This window comes from Bradysia coprophila, chromosome X, assembly GCF_014529535.1.
Source record: "Bradysia coprophila strain Holo2 chromosome X, BU_Bcop_v1, whole genome shotgun sequence".
Classification (NCBI taxonomy): domain Eukaryota; kingdom Metazoa; phylum Arthropoda; class Insecta; order Diptera; family Sciaridae; genus Bradysia; species Bradysia coprophila.
Genome location: NC_050737.1, coordinates 9440467 through 9466428, shown reverse-complemented (window position 1 = coordinate 9466428; position 25962 = coordinate 9440467). Strand labels below are relative to the sequence as shown.

Here is a 25962-nt window from a genome sequence, read left to right as displayed (position 1 = left end):
TGTTCGATTTTGGTTTCACGTGTATGGATGCACGGCGGGGTTTTTTAGTGGTTTTCGAGCTAGTTCCAACATTGCTTGTTGGTTCGAAAAGTGTGAAACTTGATTTTTCTTATCACAACAGACTTTTCACTTGAAACAAACGATTTAGCAACGAGACAACGGGATAACGATTTATTGTGTGACAACATATTGAAAGACTCGGACTATATATATATGTGTGTGAAATAAGGAAATAAGAAAAAATTTTGTGGTGAAATCGCATTGATATGGTAATTGCTAATTACACTATGATTGTCTTTCTTTGAACTGTGCAACAATTAATTAGAAAAAATTATTGATGCACCTACTTATCGTATAGATTATACTTGCCTACAATTTACTGGAAATATTTGGATTATTTTGAAGGAAATTGAAATAGATGTGGGCATTTAACGCGCCACTTGAATGCAATTAAATGAAGTGATGGGTGTGTTAAATGAGCCTTTTCTTATAAATTTTGTAAACGAGTCCAATGCAATCGCAAATTTTCAATGAAAATATTTAGGTCTTTCGGTGGATCTATTGTTGGGAAAACCGAAAACGATTCAGGATAAACGGTATACATTTCTTATTTTGTGTTTCTTTTTTCTTTATTTCTTTTTATTAGCTAATGTGCATGAGGAATGAGTTCGTGCCATTCATGAAAATCATGTTGTCGAAGCTCTTCCCATTGATTTGCTTCGAATCAGATGTATGACCATGTCCAATCACACAGTTCATCTATGTCGCTGACCTTATGTTGAAAATAATAGCTTGATGGTTTTGTTTGTTTATTTTTATATTTTGTTTCTTTTTGGAATTATGAAAATAGAATGTCCTTCTGTTCACAAGGCTGATGTAATTATAGCCGGATTTTTTTTTTTAACGAAACGTATTGACTGGATTTTCTTCGAAAATGCGATATCCGTTTCAATAAAATTTTTTACAGTTAAATAGTCTAGTGCGCTATATACAAAGGAAATGGTTTTTATTTAATCTTCTTTCTCAGTTACAATGGTTAGAATCAGTAGAACCAGTAGAAGCAATGCTGTCTCCAGCTCTAAAGCTAGCTGATCCATTTAATCCATTGTATTTCGTACATAGACGATATAGTAATTTTTCATTCATTAATCCTAAGTAAACGAATGCAATTTCTGTTATATACACATACGGCTTCAAAGTTTGATTAAAGCTATAAAAACAACTTGCAGCGTCGATGTCCATTATTTAAATTGTACAAATGCGTTGTGTGTGCTTAAAATAATCGTAATTCGTAATTAATCGGCTGATTAACCACCACACCACCAGTGTATAAAGTAAAGTATGTTGCAGCCGCTGTCGACATTTTTAACCAGCTAGTCGAATCTCCATCGACAGAATTATTTTCGCAATTTGTCCCTCTGCATGAGAAACTGTATACGTATCTATGATGGGCGGTAAATCTTACAAAACTTGTCGCCCTCACTTCCTTCGAGCTACAAATCGCGAAATTGATCAAAATCTACCGTCCACAACAGATACGTAAATAACTGTTTAAGTAGACAAGTGAGTGGTCAAATGAACCGAAATAGTTATTTGTGCCACCGAGAATTGAAATACGACGGATTTCAATATCGATAACTAGATTGAAATGTCCAAAATTACAACACCCGTTTTCATGGCTTATTACAACACTCAAACCAGGGTTGAAATGAAATTCGTATGAGTTATTACAGCATTCGTTTTAAAAAATGCAAAGCAACGTGATCGATCAAATTCGAAGGGTGATTGTTTACAATGAAAATTCTGAATTTTTGTGCATTTGTCTATTTCAATTCTCGGTTGGCACAAAGCATGATGTGTTACACGTATTGTAATGAGATTTTTTCAGCACACGACCCAATTTTCCTTACTCGCTCCGCTCGTAAGGAAAACTTGGGTCTAGTGCTGAAAAAATCAACATTACAATACTTGTAACACAACATACTATTATGACATCGAGTGCAAAGTACTTTATTAAGCCGAAGCTGTATTAATACACATCGCGAGCCTAATAGAGTACTTTGCACCGAGGTTCATACGACGTTTTATGCAACAGAGGCATCTAAAGTTCGCAATTTTTGAACATTATGATGCTGAGTTGCATAAATAACTATTATACGCTTCCTTACATTAAAATGGTAAGAATTTAACGCAGCGTTAATAAAATCTTCACATTTGGAACTTTATCGCCCTTTCGTGACAAATTGAGAAGAATTGAAAATGATATAATTTAAGCTCGATATTTTCACTATTATCAAAGGCGATAATGAAAAGTTTTCACCAAACATCGAAACGAATGTAAACCTGTTGTTGACCTGTAACAGCTATACAGTTTTACGTGTCAGAGCCGGACTGACTTGAAAAAGCCTCTCAAGGACTCGAAGGCCACATACAATTTGATTTTAAAACACCCAAAATTAAAAAAAAAATCATACAACAATCCGAAAGGCATATCGGGATTCGCCGGAATTCACAGTCTGCCCAGGCCTGTCATGCGTACATACGACCATTACATCTACATAAACATGTATATGCAGTGTGTCTGTTTGTATTAATCGACCAGCTGGTGAAACAGCTGAAGCAAATGAGGGGCAAATGACTTCTGACTTCGGGTGTGCCGTTTTCTATTTTTTAGCTGAGCTGATTGGAGTTTAGTCTAATGATTTTTATTTTTGATAGGAATTTCATGGACATGGTTCTCAGGAATTGTTGACCCCTCACAAAATTGATTTTTTCTTTAAATGTTAGTTGAAAAAACTGAAGTTTGATCGGCCAAACAAAGTGAACCAACTCCTTCGACTTTGAATTCTGCTTTGGCTAACATGAGTGGAGGACACCATTCCTACAATTGAGTAGATATAAGGAGTAATCAAGGATATGGGTTGTTGTTAAGTTTTATAATAGTACTAATGCGGAGTAGCATCTCCTGGCATATTATCCTAGTTCATATAAAAATAAGAGTGACTAATACTCCAATATGTACATTCAGTACACGCAGTGTCTATCCGAACATATTCTATCTGTGATTATGGCAACATAAATTAAGTATTAACGATTACTTTTCATTATCAAACATTTCAAGTAGTAAATCAAGAAAAAGGAATTTCGATGAAATAAAAAATAAAATTAATTATATGTTGCTTTTGCTTTTTCATATAACAGAAAAAAAAAATTATTCCCATTTCATAAGTCATGGTTTCGATTTGATGAATGACCATTACGTTGCGAATAATAACTTTGCTTACTTATTAAAAACACAAAAAGAGGAAAATACTATTGCTTTCAATGGGCTATAATGAAGCAATACATAATGTACATGTAACACGAATCACCCCGAATGTCCAAACATGCTAATCAGTCCAGTTGAGAATTCGTACATATTTTGTAATCAATAATACTTATGCGAATGCAAAGCTAAAGTAGAAAGAGAAAACGTAGACGTGATATATAATGTAAAGCGTCTTACATATATATTTGCCTTTGCCAGTTTACAATCAAGAAAACATTTACAAGCTGAAATGAACTAAAAAGTAAAAAAGAAAGAAATCTTTTTCATTAAAATGTTCAAAACAATTTCTAGGTGTCAGTGGAGTCATCACAACATCCACCATTATCCAGCCAAGAATTCGATGTCGAGCAACCTCTTAATGCGGTAGCACCAGCACCCAGTGAAGGTGAATCAACAATAAATAACAATCGTGTTGTTGAAAATAAACCTAGAACGCCATTGAAAATGTCCCATGAAAATAACGCAGACGCGATGGTTACGATGGGAGCGCCTCCACGTGCCAGTGTAACGTCAACAATCGGATCGAATGGTCAGACAAATGTAGTGAATAACAATAATCACAATTTAAAGAGCACCGAATCAGACGAAGACGATTACAACAGTGGCGGTGGTATAATTAGCGCTCCATCTGGCATACCAGGCGGTCCAATTTATGGTGGTTATTGGGGCGCATTGCGAGCCACCAGCCGAGCCGTCAGTCCATCCATGATGGATAATATGAGCGAAAATTCATCGCAACCGCCAATGCCAGCTCCGTTGGCTCGGTCGAAATCTCGTCCAGAGCTGGTCGGTGGCATTGGTGCAAGTAGTAGATATGGGAATTTGTCGTTCTGGAAAGCAAGACGTGTATTGTTTTATCGGAATGGTGATCCATTTTTTCCGGGAGTGGAGTACCGGTTTAAACCATTCCGTGATATTGGCAGTCTGGAAGCATTGTTGGACAAAATTTCACCGAAAATGGATCTACCACGCGGGGCAAGATATGTCTTCTCAATGGATGGTGATCGGAAATACAATTTGGATGAACTGGAGGATGGAGCTTCGTATGTTGTCAGCTCATACAAGGCATTTAAGGTGAGATTTTTTGTTATTTTGAGATTTTAATAATTAACGCACATAACAAGAAGGCATAAAAAGAACCGTGTCAGTACAATGAGGCGAAAATCTATTCGACATCTGTCGAATTTTCGTCTTATTTCATTGTTCTTGACAACACGAAAAGGATAAAATTTACATTCTTGAAACAACTTAGGATAAAACACTTTAGCATAAAGGATCTGTCCCAGATCTGCATTTTAGATTTAACGAACTGACCAATTTTCATTATTCTCGGTAATATGACTTGGGTTTCATCTCGTAAGTGTGCCTAAAATTTGAATTTTAAGTGAACGAGAGGATGAAAAAGTGAACCGAAAAATACATTTCAACGCATCTTTGTATGAAAATGACGCTGCGTTAGAAAGACCTGCGTGAGTAAGATTTTGAATTTCGACCGCACTCACGGCGTGAATTCTGCAGTTTCAATAGAGTAAATTTGTTATTGATATTCGGTTAGCTTGAAATAGCTTTTTTGAGCTTAAAGCTTCTTTTCAATTACACAAGCAAACTTGAATTGTCTTTATGCCTCGAAGTGAGCTTAAAACCCGAATAAACTTTTTAAACCCGACAAAAAAATCACTTAATTTGCTTATACTTAAAGTAGCAATTTGATAAGATGTCCTACAAGTAGAGCTTTTAGTATAATTGTTTTCATCTAAAAAATTCAGCGACTGTCCTCAATCAGCGAATTCTACTTCTGCGCCACCATAACAGTTTAATCTCCGCAATCTTGTCGGTGATTCAGTCTCCAGTTTATTCTCGTTGACGGGAGAGAATTAGAAAATCTGAGATACGTTTGATGGAAGTGCATCACAAGAAAATAAATTATTCTAGAACCAAGTCTTAAAAGTCAATTCCAATAATGGAGTGTCTACATTCGCGAAAATATTTTCACGAATTTTCTCAAATTTTCGTGAATTTTCACAAAAAGTTTTTTGAGAAAATTCGTGAAATTTTTTTTATGAATATAGGCACTGCAATAATGATTGGGCCAAATGCATTTTACCACACCAGATGCCACATTATCGATCCGAGCCGCAGCATAGGTTGACAAGAATCGCTTCCGATAACTTACCGGCATACGAAAGATTTATGAGCGTAATTTTACTTGAATTAAGAACCCAATTAAATATCAAGACCATTTCCATTATTAAAATCGGTTTAAATGCATGAGTTAAAATGACTCAGATGCCATTCTACAAATGAATTGATTGCATCATATAGCATTACCTCAGTTAATATTGCGTCGTTCAGTCTATAAATCTATTTTTACCTACCTAAATTGTGTAAGAAATATTTTTGATAAAGTTTTAAAAACAAACTCATGTGACGAAACAGACTGACTACATAAAATACGACTCACCATAACACACTCGTAAAAAAAAGTTCTTATCTGAAGAATTTCGATAAAGTTTCTAACTTAAAATGCAAGACATTTTTTTCCCTATGATAATATGCGCCTCACATATTTATTGGGTCAATTAGGTTTGCCGTAAATGTTTCCCTAACCTGAAAAATGGTTAATCACGCGAATCAGCATAATTTGAGGAAAACATACCCTTGCTCTCCTTAGCGTTTCCCATTTTCATTACTTTGTTTATTACCTACCAATGTCTTGCAAATATTTAAACTTTCGATTTAAACATATGTACGTGTTCGTAATGCAATTTCATAATCTAAGTTATTACACAATTCATACATTGGGCCTCACCTACATTATTTCTTCTTAAAATGGAAAATTTATTGACTTTATTTTCCTATTCTTCGTGCCTTCACATATTAGGCTGGTCTAATTGGTCATATAATGAAAATGGAAAATTTGATTCGTGACCACGTATAGAGTAAAAAAAAAGTTAGAAAATTAAGTCGTGCGTAGGTTAAGCACATATATGAATATTATGCAAAGTTATTGTTCACCCAGTAAAAAGAACATAATATCTGGGTCTGGGGCGGTGATTTTCCTTATACTTATTTTTATGATACGTACATTAATTAGAACAGGGTCAATCGGTGTGATTTGTACGAATTTTTATCAATATAATATCTGACATAAACTACCTATAGCATCACTTAGACTTTATATGGTAATCGTTCTATTCGCTTTACCATTTCATTTTCAGTTGCGAACGTAACAATGATTTGTAAGTTTTATTCAGTTCGAATACGATTGTAAAATGTGTTTCTGCCTTAAGTCCTTCCACATTTCGGTGCGGTCAAACCACAAATTTGTGTTCAGCTGTCACAGCCCGATATTGATTATTCTTTACCGAAAGGCAATCCAAGATGCATTCACTTTGAAAACCAATTTTCCGACTCTGTGTGGTTCAAATAATGCTGACACTTAAATAATTTACAACCATACACTGGTCGCGGTCGAATAGTTTTCTAATTGTTTTCCAGTCAAATTTACATATAATGCCAAAAATCACAAACACTTTCATTCCTTTGTATTCGAGAAATGCGAAGAAAAATGTACTTCAGTGCTGGGTATAACATAATAGAGCATAGTATCGTATGGTAATTCTGAAATTATATCCACCACTATATTATATGGTGTGTACACATACAAAGTACTTTATTGTGAAGAGCACGAAAGCATTTCTAAGAAAGCTAGAAAAAGTTTCTTTAAGTTTTCTATAAGTTTTTCATTTCTCAATTGTGTTTCGGACGTCGTAGAACAGATGGCACACCTTGTACGAATATTGAAAACGGCTAGTATTGATTACTAGGCCGTAGTTAGATTTTTTTTACCTCCAGATTAGTCCTATTCATTTCACATTCACTAAAGTTACATATATGCCTGTACAGCCTGATATCGTTGACATTCCAAATTGGATAATTGGGAGGACTTTGTGGTTAGATAAAAAAAAATCTTTGAGCTACTTTCAATAACGAATTGCTCGAAGAAACATTAATTAATATCATGACTAATTTTTCATATTCATTGTGGTGCCCATTTTTGGAGCGAAATTTTTCAAACCTCACCCGTGACGCAAGCTGTGGAAGGGTAACTATTATGTTTATTAAATCATAATTGGTTGAGTCCTGGTTTGATGGATGACCTTAGGTAAACATGGAGATGTAGCTACGGTCCTGATCATTTTCGTTTCTACGGAATGAAGACTTAATATGAAGCACATTTTCTACAACATTTTGTTTGCAAACACTTGAGTTCACTAATATTTGTCACTGCATATTTACTGCATATAGACACTGTTACAGATTAGTTACAGTTGGAAACAAGTTTACAGTCATGTTATGGATTGTTTTTACTAGTATATCAGAATCGTTCGAATCGTTGAGGTGACATCTATTTAGGAAAGTTTCATTTTTTCGAACTTTTGGAACAGAGCTCGACCCTTTTAGGGTCCTCTTCCGAGGATAAAGGTCGCATTGACTGATTCTTTGGATCTATATCCTTAGTCACACCCACGTTCCAAATGTTTTAATAGCTGCTGGTATAGAAATGAACTGACCATCCAGAGGTCCACATCTTTTTACCCTCTCTTGATTTAGTCGCACTTCTCAGATAATTGTATTCACTTAAATGTATGGTACTGCTTTGCCCACGTTAGAAATCCCCATTTCGTATCCAATGATACTGCTGTCCCTGTCCGTTTTTTTCATTTTATAAGCTATTTTAAATGAAGGAAATTAGAGAAATCAGGAAGAATGGCTTAGATGTGAAAATAAGATTTTTTATGTGTGGAAAGGAGTAATTAGAAACTTTATTGGCAAACTGAGTTTACCTTCACTAAAGATGGGTTTAAGCAAATTTAAGCAAATAATATTGCTTCTGTTTCAATTAAAAAATTTTATATGTTGTCTGACAACTGTTGTCGTACGGCAGCACAGCTGTATTATGGGTAATGGATAGCTTACAATGTATTTATTACAAACAAGTTAGCTCTTCCATTTGTGTGTAAGAAGCACTGAAGTCAATCCTGCATTCAATTTAATTTGTCGTGTTATAATACAGGTCAGGCTAGAATGACGAAAACTTATTGCAATAGTAACGTAACATAGATAAAAAAATCACAAAAAATTTTCTATATGCATTAAAGAGTTGAAATTTTTTTGTTTTCATATGGGACACTACCTTAACATTAAAATTAACAACAACGTAAATGTAAATAAGAAATATGCAGGGAAAAAAAGCGAAAGAAATATTTAATCTCACTCAAACATGTAAAATCATTATGTTAATATTATGTAAAATACAAAATATACTCCGCATATTTCACTTATGGGTCGAAATTCTTGTCATTTTCCCTCATGGCCACATTTACAACGGAATGATTAAAAAACATAAGAAAACAGCAATTATGGAAATTTTTAAAATATTTATTTTTCATAATATAATTGAAGAAATTGTTTGTTTTTTCCCTTCCATTCCTCAGAAACGAAAATCTTTTGCATTGTAATTAAACAGTAGTTTATTATGAAAATTTGAGAATTGCGTGTGTGTATTTAAATTCAAAAAAAACTGTTTGAGGTGAAAAATATTTCAAACAGTATAACGAATCATAATCAGAAGTTATTAATTAGGTGTTGGGAAAATTTATGAGAAATGCAATCAAATTATTAAAACTTATGTTATAGATTGCTGGGGAAACAAATCGTTTAGTTGAAAGTGTGATCAACTTTAAATATCCTTATCAGTAGCCGAGAGCACCGACAAAAGAAAAATGAATTGATTGAACTGATGAAATTCAAAGCGGAGACTAAGACAAATCGTCTGCCCATGAGTCCATGCCTATAGAAAATTGTTTCAACTTATTTTACATAAAAGATAATCAAAAGTGTGGGTTCGAAGATAGGCATATTCTGGCTAGTGGTTCCTGAGCTAGGACCGTCTAAAGAATAACCTAGATAGGTTTACCGTGATAAAGAAAAAACATTTACTATAAATTCAGAAAGTTTACAATCAGTTAACCAGTAGATGATATAATAGACGAAAAAACTTCTATTGTAAGAAGTTACAGGAAAACTGATTTGATTTTCAGCCCTTAGTTTCCTTTTTTCACATAGTAGAAAATCTTATACAGCGAAACTTCGATTATACGTCAGGTCAATTTTCCAGAATTTTACGAAGAAGTTTAGCAGACAGAATGAATTCTTAGAAATAACTTTACACAATTCTGGAGAATTGACGTGACGGGTAATCTAACTTTCACTATACATCATATGGACTTCCGGAATTCTGCGAAGTACACATTTGGATAGTTTTTTCGGACATAAGTGTACGTTTCAGTTGTGTATCGAAATAGTCAATTGTTTGTTACTTCGTATTAGATTTACTCACTTTTTTTGGGGGGGGGGGGGAATTAAAACTAGAACATAGTTTTAACTTCGCAGAGCGCGTATTTCTCAAGTCAATTAAAATTCAGTGTTGATGACAGCACTGAAAATGCATTACATAATTTTTTTATGAAGGATCCGCTAGGTCGATTTTCAGATATATTTTTTAGATCAAAGGTCTGGTGGATTTTTGAAAATTCTGCGTAAATTTTAATATTTTTGAAATTATGTTGTACAGTATGGAATATGCCCTGTTGTAGAATGTGGGATATAGTTAAGTGCTCTTTGCCAATGTAATAGATTTTTGTGTAATTCTAGTACGTTTTGGCATAATATTGTTAAATTAATAATATTAATGTCAGCGCTATATTTTAATGTGAACCAACTTCACTGCTATGACATTGCATTGATATTTACCAGAGTAAAGTTATTTCACCAAAAAATAAAGGACAAAGAATGAAGTACCGAAAAAAATTGTGGCGCCACTGCAGGCCATCGGATGTTTCCTATGTCGCGTAGGAAATTAATTCTAAAGTGAAATTTATAGAGTTTTACATGGAGAAAATGTAGACTGAAAAAGTGGTAATAAAATTAGTATTTAACAGTATCTCAGAAAGTAGGATCCAGTGCCGGACTAACCATAACAGAAATTGGGGCGTTCTGAAGGATTTTTTTAAATTTGTTTATGAAAAATTGTAGATTTCATAGAAACTTTTCAAATTTTTTGGTCCATTCACATTTCGAATGGAAAATGGTATCTAGTCCGGCCCTGGTAGGATCTGCGCTTTAGTAGAGCTATTTGGAATTTCTACAATGTATACAGTTTCCGGAAAAATATTACATCATTTCATATTTACAGCTTCATTGCTACTTTTTCCCAAGATAGTGTTGCATAGCGGAATCGTATTAAGAAACATCAAATTTTGTGATTTTCTTCATCGTGTCTGCAAATAGACCGTGTGCAGTATAGATAATTTATTTTTAATTGATGTAGATTATTATTCTTTAGAACAAAAGTGTAAACAGAATATCTGAAAAATGTCTGCTTGATTGTATATCTCACTTTAAAAGCTGTAATTTGAATGAAACTAAAAGGATATCCGAACCATTCTAATTCATTCTAATTGGATTCTTACTAAGATTCTAATAAGTGGGATGGCATCGGGATGGCAACATTATTTTTCAATAATTTCTATAAAAAAAATTAAATATTTTTTTGAATGGTTTTCATGGTAAATCTTCTTTTTATTGAAATATCAAACTTTTTTCTTCAAATCGCACACGCTCTATTGAATTGCAATTCAATTTAAAAATTAGTTTTATGCAACGACTACAAAATAGAGTTTAAGAATAAATTCATTTAGTATAATACAAATGTATTTTGTGGGACATAATTTTCAATTTTCATATTTTTCGGTGAATATGCGGTCAATATTAATAACTTTGTATTCGACAATCATATTTTAAATATTTAATCAGACACATAATGAGTCTCATGAAACCAATTTAAAACAAAAACATTTTCGTTTGTCGTTTGATTTATTTCGTCTGTCCTCTATGAGGATTTATCAATTTTTGTTTTCTTCGTCACGATACTTTTTACCCAATTTTAATTAATGTAGCCACACAATCGAAACAGCCTACCAAAGAAAAAAAAAGGTTTTCGAGTAGGAAAAATTAAGGAAAACAAGTTCCTTAAATTAGGTGTTTGTCCTTGTAATGTTAAGTCTATGCCGATTTCATATAGCTTTCGTTTACGAAGTTTCTACCAATCTAACATTTTATTTATTTACTAAAATCTTGATAAAGAATTTCGTTTTTCACGATTTTAAGGAGATTATATCATTGTAGGTGGAAGTTGTATTAGCCAAATAAATGAAAGTTGTAGAAAGACATTGTTGGTAACATGGTGAATATAATTATCGACTTTTTCTTTAATATTTTATATATGCTCCGGTGTGTGTTTCTGCTTTTTTTTCCTTCTTTTTATTTTCTTTCGCTTTGGATTAAATTATTTATTCAAGGCTAATTACCGGTTGTTAAAGGAATCATAAAACTGATTTGGAATTTCATAACTGTCTGAATTAGAACTAATACTTGTACCGACCATTAATCACCGATTTTCGTCTAATTTTTGTATTTATCGTTGGTTATATGCTTTTCGTCGAAGAAAAACTAAACGATTTTTTTGATTGGATTTGCAGACTTAATAACTTCATGTCTGAATGTTCATTTAGCGAATATACATCAATCCAAGCGACTGAAAGCCAATCCTAATCCTTCCATCTTCTAAAAAATTGATTTTTATTTGTTAAGTATCAATATATCAACGAAGATGTGCAGCCGCGACAATGTCTCGATACATCATACACCAAAAACACTTCCATATTCTTGAAGAACATAAAAAGAGTACGACACGAACTACAATTTCAATTGTAAATGCCACTGTAACTGAAACGCTGGATTCTTTCATCCATTTCGTCTTTCCATTCATCTTTTCACATATGAAATGTTTCTATTAGCTTGAATGCTTCCACAAAATTTGAGCCTTAAAATCTTAAAACAACGAATGAATTTCGTTGTGTTCAGCCTATTCAGCTTCTTATTCGGAGGATTTACGTAATAATATCTTAAGAGACAAGGATTCTTAGCTGTGATTAGAGCCTACATTTGGACGTTTCGTAATGTATTTACGGAGATATCTTTTAACAAAAATCCTTTTAGAAAAATGTAAGACGACAAAATCCACCATAAATGTGTTAGCTTTCAATTAAAATAGATTTGTTTGTATCAATTTGACCAATTCTGTGAAAAGTCAGCAGTTTTCCTTTAACATAAATTGCTGAGTTTCATCACATTTGTAGTGGTTATTGCTGTCTTACATTTTTCAACAACCATTTTTACGATATCAGCCAAAATATAGTACTCAAAAAACGCCCAAGTGTAATCTTCTCAACGAATCATCTGTTCCTCTTAATATATTTGACACTTTAGGTACACTACCATTAATATAAGCTTAGAGTTAAGGTGTGTTAATTTTAATTTTTTTATATTAAGTGATTCCGGATTCCGTCCTACCGCGATTCAACATCGCTCCAGCAGTAATAATCAGCAAAATAGTTATTTGTGTATCTGTTGTAACGCCGTATTTTTACCGAGGTCCAATTTTCAAGAATTTTGTAAGTGTAAAAGTCACTACATCTGCTGGATAAATGTATTTAAAACTTTTCAATACTGCACCCAACAAAAGTATAGTTTCGACAAGAAAACTTAAATATTTTGAGGTATCGATGTCGGAAAGTCCAAAAACAGTCTCAAGCTCGTCGCTTTCGAACATTATGAAGCTGAGTCGCATAAATAACAGCATTTGTTTGTAACGTTGATATATAATGGGGAAACACTTGGCAAAATAGCAAGTAGAACTAGCAGAGCGTGATTGGCATCACAATAACTTTAAGTAGAATTGCGATCTATAGAACATGCACATAATGTGGTATTACTATCACACTAAAATCGCAAGTACCTTAATGCTTACACATTCTTTCTCAATTAATTTTCATAAAACAGAGAACCACACCAATGACGCAGTGAAAATATTTCATTACCATAATAGAATCTGATTAATCGAAGATACGAGAAAACTTTGAATGAACCGGTCGCTTTCTTATTCATTGACGGTAAAAGCCACACAAAACAAAATCTCCTACCAAAAATCACGTTAATGATTTTTTCTTTTAAGTCGTCATTTCATTCATTTTCCAAATTAAAATCCATTTATCACGTTCCATGAGCACATTATCCTTCGATACTATCTTATGTACGGCTTTGTTTGGTGTATGGAATTACTATTGGCACCGTGTAATATCGTAACGAAAAAGTTATAATGCGCAGTAACACGTCATTCATCAAATAGCGGTAGAGTATAATGATAAGTGCCCACCCAAAATTCAGTGCTGATCAACCGGAAGTGGTGGTTGGGGTAAATGATAGAAAATTATTGTTTATTAGACAGTGCGCTATTGCATAGGAAAATTAAAACATGCAATCGAATAAACTAAAAGTTACTACGTCGTTTTATTTTCGAAAATATTTGTGGGAAAAGTGGTTGTTATTGCCACATTAGAACTGATTTTCTCTGTTTCCAAATGCAATTTGTCTATTTTTATGTCGAATATAAAAATAATGGAAAATTGTATCGAAAATTTTATTTTAAATGGAAAGAGGTTGTACAATGTACATTATAGGCGAACTAATATTTTAAAAGAAACCTGAAATACATCAATGACAGCGGATGAAGTAATTCGATTTAATGTTTATTTACATTCAGCTCAAGTTTTAACTTACTTTGATGGACCTTGGCATAACTTTGTCGAAATGTATTAAATAACAATAGGTGGGACCACAATATATCCTACAATTGATCATTAAGGTTATGTAGTTCTTTGATATTATGAGAAAAAATGGAATATAGTTACACTATACACATAGGCGTTAGAAGCTTTCCCCTAATTGAACTCAAATTTACTTGTGTTTGAAGTACTAGATTCGTTGTTTACTTAGAAAACGCACACATTGTGCGCATTTACTAAATCTAGTATTTTGAGGACAAAACATTTTATGGGTACAACCGGATGAAAAAATAGTAAAATTTTGTTGTCAACCTAATTCGAACCATCCTTATTACCCTTAAGGACAGAAGAATTACACTCGAATATTTTAAGAAAACATTGAAAAATTTCCTCTGCCGTTTCCGTTTTTTTTATAATTTTTTAAAACTCAGCGCTATTTTTCGAACATAGTATTATCATACACTGGTGATGATAACTGGTAAGGTGGTCTCACAGTTCTCCGCTTCGCTCTCCGTTTCGAAACATCATCTATTGTTTCGTTTGAATGAGTATTGTTTAGTTTCCAGTTGTCATATAAACTTCACGTAAACGAAGAACTTAATTCAGCCTTATTTTGGTCAAAATATTTAAATTAAAAGAATTAAAATATTCTGACTGCAACCTCGCTACGCTCGTATGTAAAATAGTTCTAAAAGACAACATTTACAAACTTGGTGCACGAGATACTAATCTAATTAGGGCAAAATAAATGTATCCTTCTATTTGATTTATTGTTATTTTATCAATATTAAAACAACAACGTTTGATAGGTAGGGTTTACGGATGTGTTTAAGTATTAATTTTAAAACTCAAACCACAACCACTTGCGAAATTAGAAACTATACTCACATGTTTATGGGAAACCCCCGTCGATCCGGAGAGGTTTTTTTCAGTAGTTCATTCTTTGTGCTACATTTTTTGATGAAATACTTCACTCTGGTAAATGTCATTAAAAGGTCATAGCAGTGAAGCTGATTCACATGAAAATAGAGCGCTGACATCAGTAATATGATGAAATGTACTAGAATTACACAAAAAATCTATTACATTTGTGTTTCAGTTTCCAAACAGAATTTTCCTATCACTCGATTAACAATTTTGACTGGGCATCGACAAAATGTAGTTAAAAATCGAGTGGAGGAGTTGAACGGGTGAAAATTGTAAATGTGTGGTAGATCTTAATATCACTTGAAATTCACCTCATAGCATTTTCCAGGCGAATGTCTCAGTCTTTCACGAGTGCCTTAATTCTCATACGTTCGTAACTTGACAGTTCTTATGGCATTTTATACACGGAACTGTCAAATTACAAGTATTTGGAGTTACGAAATTACGAGAATCGTCGCCCAGGCCCAAAAAAGCGAGCGCTAAAATTTATCATTTTTAGCGAGCGTATTTTTTGAACGGCCTCTTATGACACCACTAACGTCAATTGCCCAGTAAAACTTTGCAAGTTTTTTATGATTTAGTTTTTTTGTCGCTTCCTTGTTCGATGAACGAGTACATGCGTGATGCAAGATGTATCACTTCATCAGATAAATCAAGAAAATATTGAGATTGTACACTAGGAAACCGGAAATTTCAGAAGTATGTTCTGAAAATATAGTTCCTTATATAAAAAAGCCATTTCATTGCACAGCACACGCAGTAACAAAACGGTCCTTGATTTAATTTTATGCCTTTGTTGGAACGGCTAAATTAAGAAAACGGTATCCTCAATGTCAAAAGGGTTGACCTGGAAAAGGTTGTTCTACCTACAAAAGTTGTAGGAGGAAGCAAGAATCAGATAAAAGTTCGCATTACTCATTTCTTGTCAAACTTTTATTACTCATACTAGGCCAACTCATACTGCGAAATGGTCCAACACAAGTTAATTAGATGCAGTTATCAGTAGTACAGGATGAGAGAATTTTTAATAGCTAAGTGCCATTAACTCTTGATAATAAACGAAGTTTACTATAAACAATTTAGAAAAATTACTAGAGAAATTATCGGTCTCACTAACACCAACGATTGTTATCACAATCACGCATCAAACCTCTGCGCTATCTCTATCCGATCAACTGTAGCACGTGTCACATTTCTTTTTGAAAACCAATGTTATTCTTTATTCAAATCAACCCCAAAATATGTCCTCCAAATGAAAATGTTTTTTTTTCCTAACTTACAAAAACAAAGTGTCAACACACTTGGTTAATGGCATATCTCGAGGACATCATTAACAACAAAAGAATAAAATATTTATGAATCATTTTATTTTGATTTCATTTGCCCCCGTATCGAATCATGTACACCTTCAACTTTTCATAAAGTTAATTACCTCTCGCAAATCAAATTTCATGCATATTACATCCATAGCCAATTAGTTTTCAATTCTGAAGAAAAAAAAACTTTTCCTTTTTTTTCGTTAATGAATCGGTTCATTCATCTTTCGAATTTCTGCTTTATTACCTCTTACTACACACCCCCATAAACGAAATACAAAATAATAATAATAAAAAAAATTATTCCACGAGAGATTTTCACACACACCGCCGCGCAAACCCAGGACACGCTGCATGAAATTCCAATGTCACGAGTAAATATTGGCGTGCGCGTGTGTCAGACCCACTCTTAATACATAAATTGTTTTACGACCCCATAGACTGGGGTGTATGTGCGAATCCACTTTTATATATACATAATGATGACCACAATATTTGTATGTTTTCTCGTGTGAAAAGGACAGCGGATCGAGTGTACACATATATATGTACGTATATACCGTACCGTTGTTTTCGTGCGGAAAATGACTGGAAAAACTTCAAGTAAGCAAAAATCATAAGAAATTTTGTCAGTCTTGTGTGAGTACGCGGCATATAAAGTTCGGTATGTGAGTTCAACACAATTTCGATTGAGAATTTTTATTATTTTGATGATGTTTGCATATGGTGATTAAAGTAAAACAATTTGACTATTGAAATACGGGAACGAACTTTTTTTTTTTAATTTAAAATGTTTAACTTTACATGAGAGTTATAAGGCGATATAAATTTTGATTTGCGTTCAAGACAGTCGTACTAAGTAAACAATCCGAGAGTAAATACAAAATAACAAGGATTCAAATCACCCATGTTCGAAAGTGACGAGGAGGCCCCATTTGTGGTGCTTACATCACCTGTCATGAATCAGGTGCATATAAATTTATTTTCTTACGTTTAATAGTTCGGTTTTTATAGACATCGATTTGCCGCTAAGATTATTTTGCACAATATGGCATATAATTACCTTATCTATCATTACCTACCTTTAACGCACATTATATTTACGTGCGGTCACATAAAAATCAGAATGTATCAATTTTTAGGCGGTTAATTTTAATTTATGTAATTCTGTTGGTTTTTATTATGATTTTATTGTTCGATTCAGTACAGATATAGCCAGTGTTTCTTAGACCTGGAAATGGTGTTATGGAAATCTTTATAATATTTTTTTTTATTAGTCAGTCATATCGTATACAGAATGTGTGCTGAACACGAACAGAAATATTAAGAACACTTCCTGAATTTGACCTAAAGAAAAAGAAATTTAACAATTTTCCAGGTGAAGGAATTTAGGCCACATTTTACATGTGAAATATTTATATTTTTTCGGATTAACCATTTATGAAAATGGAAATTTATATTTTATGGGAAAAAAATATGATTGTTGTTTTGTGAGGTTGAACTAATTGTGTTTGTTTATACCGCCGAGTCGTGTCAAAGTAATAGATATAGTTAATGGGATAGTGTCAATTTGTTGTTACAGTAATTATTATCGGTAATCGCAGCTACTTAGTCGTAAGAAGAGGTGTAATCAGAAGTTCTATGAACTCTGAATTAACTTATTTCATTGTGCGATGATATGTTTTGTCAAGATGAGATTGTAAACAATTTTGAATTTATTTGGTCTGACTTCAGAAAACGTCGGGCATTTTTTTTGAACCATTCTTAATCATCCAGCACATAAATTCATGCGTTTGTATCTGTGTTACAGGTCTGATAGAATTACAGTGATGCTTAGCAGTTTCACCGTTGAATTTATATTTGCAAACAATGTTGACAATTAAAAATGTTTCTTTTTCAGGAGCTCATAATTCTCTCCAAGTTTGTTACAACTCCTAAACAACATTCCACTTTTTTGAAAGGTTCCATACCTCTTAGATCTGTTATAATGATCTACTACTGTACTACTTTCATTGTTTCATAGCCTTTCAACTATCTTAGCTTAGCAAATGGTTGAATGGACACTAAGTGATCTCTAACACATAAAAGCAGAATGCCTGTATTGAGGGTTGAGGGCGGAAAGCAGATTTTTTCTGTTTTCGTACCACTTCGTCTCCGTCAGTAATTCTGATAGGTAGAATACGTAATCTGGGCAGAAAAAAAGGGAAATTTGATTTATCTGTCGTGGAATCATTCTCGTCATTCCAAGTTCATTAAAGTAAAAAATGTTGTATTGGTTCAATAAACGGTTCCTCTCTCACCGTGTTGCATTGAACTGATTAGAAAAAATTGGTGTCTTTAATCGTAGAGCGACAACTTTAACAAATTTGGAAATTTCATGATTCATGAAGATTTCTCAATTCGATAAAGTTTCTGTTAAATTCTCATTTGTCCTAAACTCTCTTCAAGTTCTGAGTTTTAAAAAGGTTCTCCAGACAAAAATGTCGAATAAAAATTTGCGAAAATTTCAAATATCTTCGTGCCATTTAGTTCTCTATGTAATGCTCACCCTCCTCTAGATAACAACATTTTTAAGACGTTGGAGATAAGTTATTCTTGAAAAAGCTAATTAATACATCTGTTGTGGAACATAGAGGTCAAACATAAATGCTAGCAATTCAATAGATAAAACCGAAAAGTCTTAGCACTACGCACCCTGAATGTAAACTACAACAATTAAAACAACTAATTTCTTCAACATTCTATTTCAGCCCGCAAGTTATGGTAAAAAGAATGGTATGTGGTATGCCTCACCTGGCAATCAAGGATGGGGAAATAAATCCCTGAGTCGAAAGCCATCTGTTCTGGAAGCAGACGTGGCTCCATCAGCTGCAAATGCATTGAAACCATCTGCCGGCCGTGTCATCCGAATCATAAACAATCTAGATCATACAGTTCAGGTGAGCACAGCCGTACATGACTAAGTTTGGAAACTCTGTACCACGCTCCTTTTCTCAATGATAATGAAAATGCCAAGTTCAAACATGCCACCAATGGCGATAGAAAACCATAACCTCTAACCGTTTATTTTGTTATTATTATTGCTCACAATTATTAAAATCTCCGTCGAATATTTATTACAGCCGAACTGAGACTACCATTCGAAAAAAAAATTAAAAATTCAAATTTACGCTTTACCTTGACAGTATCAAAGCGATCAGCATAAACACATGCAACATTTTTGTTATGGTACACCTCTTCAGGGTAGCCATGCTTATGTTTCGTTATACTTTGCACTTAGAATATTGCCATAAATCAAAAATATATTTTTTGTTTGGTATGTGTATGTGTATGGTTTGCAAAATGTATATCATTTTATGGCAATCTTCATCCTGTTGTAGACCTTTGATTCAATTCATTGATTTAATTATGAAACATTAATCACATTTTTCAAAATCGTTCCAACATAATGCCACGAAACATTCCCAGACACAATACTCTATCAGCCCCCGAACGTCTGCACTACTACCATGCGATATAGAATTCCATCAAATCATAGCCCCCCATATTCTTACTGCCAGTTTTGTTGTTTACGAAATATGGTAATTGCATTGCCTGGCTAGTTGTAAGACCTTGAATTAAAGCACTCGGGTTTCTACCATATAATAACGAAAAATCAGTCAATATTGCTATGTTGTATGCCTCCAATGTGTGTTATGTTTTGTTTGAATACAGTAATTGGCTGCCTGTGTAAAACCTTACGTTTGCAGAGTTTTCATGTAAGGATATTGGAAAAAGTGTGTAAACGATTATACTAAATGTATGCACATCTGATTACGATAGAATGAACGTTTCCCTTTCAAAAATCGTTTGTTATTTTGTGAATTGTACTCACGACCCGGTTACTCAAAATGTTGAGACGTAGATTTTCTGGCTTAAATTACATCGGTTTTAAAACAGAAATCACTGTCTCAAGTTTAGATTCGCATCCAATTGAGCATACAGCTTCCTAGTAAAATGATCTTCACAGACGTTCTGAAATAAGCAAAGAACTTTATCTAATGTCGTAGCCAAGTGCAGAACTTTAAAATACTTCGAAAAAGAGAAGTATTGAAGATTTGTCGGTCTAATGTAAACCAAACCGTAATCAAAGAAAAAGCCTCCCGACAGCACGTCGATGAAAACATTCAGTTCATAAAATGTTTCGTCTTATCAAGTCGCATTGTACACTCAATCTTTTTCCTTTCGCCACCATTTAAAACCGTTTGTGGTAATTGCCGGCGATAAAACCTGAACATCTTATGGTTCCAATAATCTATTACAATTGAACAATTGATAGCTCTTGGATTTAATTACCCATTTAGGCAGGAATGTTGCGTGATGTACGAAAATTAAGTGCGAATAATGGTGAATACATTTTATCGATTGACGGACGGTATAACGAACGTTGACCGTTTGAATTGAATACGTGTTTCTTTGTTTATACGTTCACGTTATCATTTTACGATTTTCTTACGGTTGCTGTACGGGAGTCTAGCTAACTTTTTCGTTGAATTTGGCCATTTTTCTTTCATGTAGTGGAGCTTTAGGATATGAGACGATTTTAACTAACAGAGTGTTACCCTATGAATTTGTAGTTTACATTTTGTCTGTTACATTTTACGTTCCGCAAATATTTAGAAACGAAATACTAATAATAATATGCAATAACGAGGTAGGGGTTTTAAGTTTGATAAGATTAAAAAATTGATGTCCTTATGGTTCGTAGCTGGAGGTTTGACGTAAAATATACGGGAGAAATGTCAAACCATAACGGTTTACCGCTATTATTTCCGTCGATAAGCATAAGCAGTCAATGGTCTTAAAGGTATTTGCAGTGTAGATGTAAACCTGCGGAATTAAATTCCCGCAAATTCCCTAATCTTTTCGTCACGTTTTATCTGTTTTAAAATAAAGAGTTCGACAAAAAAATGCATGAAAAATACTTGCAAAATCAGAGTTTACATCAAGCGTGAAAAATATTTGCCATTTGTCTCACACATTATCACTCAATATTTTTCATGCTTGATGTAAACTTTGATTTTGCAAGAATTTTTCATACGTTTTTCACGATCTGTGTACTCGCTATCATGACTCTACTATTACAGTGGAACAATTAATGAAGTTCTAGCACCATTTGAACATTTGAACTATTGAATCTCCTTGTACGACCACTGACCAGTATGGTAAAATGCTTTGCCAAAAAAAAGAAACGAAAAAATTAATGACCTTGATAACATAATAAGTATTGATTTTGAAATTTTATATACTCGGGGTTGATAGAACGACATGTACAGTTAGTCGTACAGTAAATGGTATATAACGAAACGAGACGATACGAACGTGTTTTCACCTAAATTTTGTTTATATGAATCGGCTAACATATAAAGCACAAAAGACCAGAAACAGCATAAATTTATTATGCAAATTTCACAAGTGCTGCTTCCGGTATTTCTTCTTTTTTTTCCTTTTTTCTTCATAAGACTTTCCAACAGCCATTATTCACCACTTGATTTAAAAGTGTTTATAAACTTTCGTTTTTGTTTAACATAAAAAAAAATCGTTTTTATTGTTCCCAGTGTCGCGTTCTCTTGAATCTACGTACATCCCAACCGTTTGAGGAAGTTCTGGAAGATTTGGGCCAGGTACTCAAAATGACCGGCGCTAAACGAATGTATACCGCTAGTGGACAGGAAGTGCGAAGCTTTTCACAATTACGCAATGAATTTGCTGAAATCGAAACGTTTTATTTGGGAACGGGGGCTGCTGTTATCGCGCCTGTACCAAGTGGACCGAGCTCACCAGTTCGTCGATCTCGTTCACGAGCTGGTGTACCAATAGTCCAAGAAGATATATCAAAAACCACAGCCCGACAAAGAGCACGAAGTAAAAGTCGACCAAGGGTTTTATACGCTCCAGAAAGTGAAATTGTTCGACCGACCGCAGGTAACATCTCGATTAAATACACTTATACGATAGAGAGTTAAATTAATTAAATTCTCCCAAAAGACTACTCACTCTTGGATGTTATGAAAGAAGAACCGACTAAAGTTATAATTCGTGGTCTCAGAAGAACGTTTTATCCTCCTGTTCATCACGCACCGATGGACAATTCACCTCCCGATAAGAAATTGGCACTCCAATGGGTGCATGGATATCGAGGAATTGATTCGCGACGAAATTTGTGGGTGCTACCGTCAGGTGAACTATTGTATTATGTGGCAGCAGTCGCAGTGTTACTAGATCGAGATGAAGAAGCTCAGAGACATTACACCGGTCATACAGAGGATATTATGTGGTGTGTATATAAAGTCGATGTTTGTATGGTTGAAAGGCGAATTGTGCGGCTGCTATGCAAGGATATTTTAGCAAAATATTTTTTTGTTCATTTGTTAACAGCATGGACGTCCATCCGTCTCGAGAGTTGGTGGCATCCGGTCAGCGCGGTGGCCGAGACAGAAAATCCCAAGCTCACGTCCGAATCTGGAGCACTGAATCGCTACAAACATTATACGTTTTCGGTATGGGAGAACTGGACAGTGGTGTGACATCGGTTGCATTTTCTCAGCTGGTAGATTTGACTCATTCGATTTTTAACAAAAAGTTTGTGTCAGACACAAATTTCTTTACAGAATGGCGGAAGTTACATTTTAGCCGTTGATGCTGGTCGTGAAAGCATATTATCGGTTTGGCAGTGGCAATGGGGTCATTTATTAGGAAAAGTTGCTGTAAGTGTTTTTCACTTCCATTTTTTATTGTTCGGCTTGAAAAAAATAGGTCACCTGTTATTCCAAGTCATTTGATCGAATCAAAACACACATGTACACACCTAAAACCTGAAACATTTTAGCTAATTTGCATTATGGCACAGAGCACTATAAATTACGGTTTTGAAAAGTTGGTCTAAGTGGACCCATTAAAAATTGCGATAGTATCACAAAGTTGAGCAGAGTTTAAAGTTGAAAGTTTTTTGTTTGTTTCGCATATTAAGTGCGGCTATGCATATATTACCAGCCATGCCATTCTTGTACGTATAACACAGTTTCACCAAGTGGTTAATAAGACGGATAATACGGTTAGCGGTATGCAATGTGCTTTTCATTGATTTTAAATGAAGTCGCACCCTAAAACAATTTTCGTATTTAATCCGTGCGATGGTGGTTTGTCTTGATGTTGTTCTGTTACAGTGAAATCAATGCTTGTTGACCGAGTACAAAGTGTTAAAGAAAATTGATTTAGATCATTTAGGTGCAGTTCGGGAGGGCTAGTTAACGACTATTAAGGTCAATTCAAGAATTTCATGCTAATTGAGGTATACCTATACCATGCTAAATGACATGAAAGACGATTTTTGCGCTAGGCTGTAGTGTATTGGCTTTTTAAACTTTGCATGAGCTGTATGTCAGTGATATGGATGACCTCATGTTTATTCTCCAAGCACAGTCTCTTATGATGTTTCTACATAAAAATCAAATTTTCTAGACTCTACAAGAAGGCCTGTCTGGTGCTGCATTCCATCCCCTCGATGACAATCTCATCATCACACATGGTCGTGGTCATCTTGCCTTTTGGCACCGACGAAAGGACGGTTTCTTCGAACGAACCGATATTATCAAACAGCCGTCCCGTACGCACGTCACCAGCATTCAATTTGAGCCGGATGGTGACGTTGTCACCGCCGACAGTGATGGTTTTATTACAATTTATAGTGTTGATTCGGATGGTGCTTATTTTGTGCGAATGGAATTCGAGGCCCATAATAAGGGTATCAGTTGCTTGGTGATGCTGTCAGAGGGAACATTATTGTCCGGTGGTGAAAAAGATCGAAAAATTGCTGCCTGGGACTCATTGCAGAATTATAAACGAATTACCGATACCAAATTGCCAGAGTCGGCAGGCGGTGTTCGTACCATATATCCACAGCGTCCGGGACGCAATGATGGAAATATTTATGTTGGTACGACACGGAATAATATTCTTGAAGGATCGCTGCAAAGACGATTTAATCAAGTCGTTTTTGGACATGGACGTCAATTGTGGGGACTGGCCGCGCATCCAGAAGACGAAGTGTTTGCAACAGCTGGGCATGATAAGCACATTGCGTTGTGGAGAAAGCAAAAATTATTGTGGTCAACACAGGTTGGATACGAATGTGTAAGTGTTAGAGTACAGGATGGGCGAAATACAATTTTGTAATCACCCTGTCGATCATGCTCGAGACTAATGCCTGATCCTTTTCTTCCTCTTTAAAAAACAAAATCCTTTAGGTATCGTTAGCATTTCATCCATTCGGCTCGGCTTTAGCAGCGGGAAGTACAGAGGGGCATTTGCTAGTGATGAATGCGGAAAACGGTGCGACAATGTTGACGTTAAGAGTGTGTGGTTCACCACTGAACTGCATTGCTTTCAATCAAGGTATGGAAAAAAACGTCGAGTGATCGTTGCCAGGAGTGTGAAACGAACTTTATTTTCAGTTGGAGATATGATAGCAATGGGATCACAAAATGGAAGCATCTACCTATTCCGAGTATCAAGAGATGGTTTCTCATATAAAAAAGTTAATAAAATTCGAGGCTCTCAGCCGCTCACACATTTGGATTGGAGTGTTGATGGTTGTTATCTGCAGACTGTTACGGTTGACTTTGACCTTTTGTTCTGTAAGTTTAGTGAATGGCGTATTGGCAAAACTAATTGCTAATTAAACTTCACATTGAAAATAGGGGACGTCAAATCACTATCACCCGAGCGAAGTCCAATGGCAATGAAGGATGTTAAATGGCTGACACACAATTGTACAGTTGGATTTATGGTAGCTGGTATGTGGAACAATCGTTATTATGCTTCGACATCGTCCATAATGACAACGAGCAATCGAGCAACCGCTCAAGACATGCTGGTTTCTGGTGATGCTGATGGTTATTTGAGATTGTTTAGGTGAGTCGGATACAGATCAAAGCGATCCAAATACCATTCATAATCGTCCCATTTCATTGTGCAATCAGATATCCATGCATAAGTCCCCGGGCGGAATACTGTGAAGCGAAAGTCTATTCAGGTACATTAGCTAGCGCAAGATTTTTGTATGGTGACCGTTCGGTGGTAACTGTTGGCGGCACCGATGCTTCACTGATGGTCTGGGAGCTGGTCGAAGAATAGCCCCTGTGGCCACCGTGGCGCAGTGCTGCGGCCTCGGAGCCTCACAAAGCACAGTACAATCGAGAACAGCGACCGAGCATCGTATCAACAATAGCCGATAGTGAAATGTCCGTGGGAATGAACGATGGAATGGGTGTGACTGCAATCAGTAACGGTGATGACAAATGGGTAAGTTCACTGAACTATCGTAGTTTCGCATTTGAAGTGTGTTATGTTTTATTGCAAATAATAAAAACCAAAGACGTTTACATGTCAAGGATCACCAATCGAATGCGCAATCGGAAAGCAGCGATGACTGTAACATCGACGGTCATGTACAATATGCGGTCTTACTTCCAGATGCCTTTGCTGTTCTTGATTTAACGTGAAATTGAATTTAATGATACAAATTGATTTTGTTTTTCTAGAATTTTTAACAAAGAAAAAAAACCAACCAAAGCAACAAGAAAAAAAATCTTTCAAATAAAAA

The 25962-nt window shown here is 34.7% G+C and overlaps 1 protein-coding gene across 2 annotated transcripts; it reads left to right on the top strand.

Annotated features, from left to right (window-relative positions):
- On the top strand, positions 1-25962 carry LOC119080468 (echinoderm microtubule-associated protein-like CG42247). Of its 2 annotated transcripts, XM_037188850.1 has the most exons (13): positions 1-269; positions 3620-4402; positions 19070-19258; positions 21917-22283; positions 22347-22635; positions 22737-22908; positions 22970-23065; positions 23820-24491; positions 24605-24752; positions 24812-24994; positions 25058-25271; positions 25340-25661; positions 25751-25962. In XM_037188850.1, exons 1-12 carry the CDS (start codon positions 267-269, stop codon positions 25491-25493), a joined length of 3270 nt encoding a protein of 1089 aa, XP_037044745.1. In that variant the 5' UTR covers positions 1-266; the 3' UTR covers positions 25494-25661; positions 25751-25962. The 2 variants fall into 2 exon arrangements, with proteins under 2 accessions (XP_037044745.1, XP_037044753.1); XM_037188858.1 differs by lacking the exons at positions 1-269; positions 3620-4402 and adding an exon at positions 16962-17286.

What these genes read in the sequence shown, in the direction of transcription:
- LOC119080468 (XM_037188850.1), top strand. An exon ending in ATCTAGATCATACAGTTCAG is followed by an intron (nt 19,259 to 21,916) that starts GTGAGCACAGCC and finishes TATTGTTCCCAG; the next exon opens with TGTCGCGTTCTCTTGAATCT. An exon ending in GGTTATTTGAGATTGTTTAG is followed by an intron (nt 25,272 to 25,339) that starts GTGAGTCGGATA and finishes TTGTGCAATCAG; the next exon opens with ATATCCATGCATAAGTCCCC.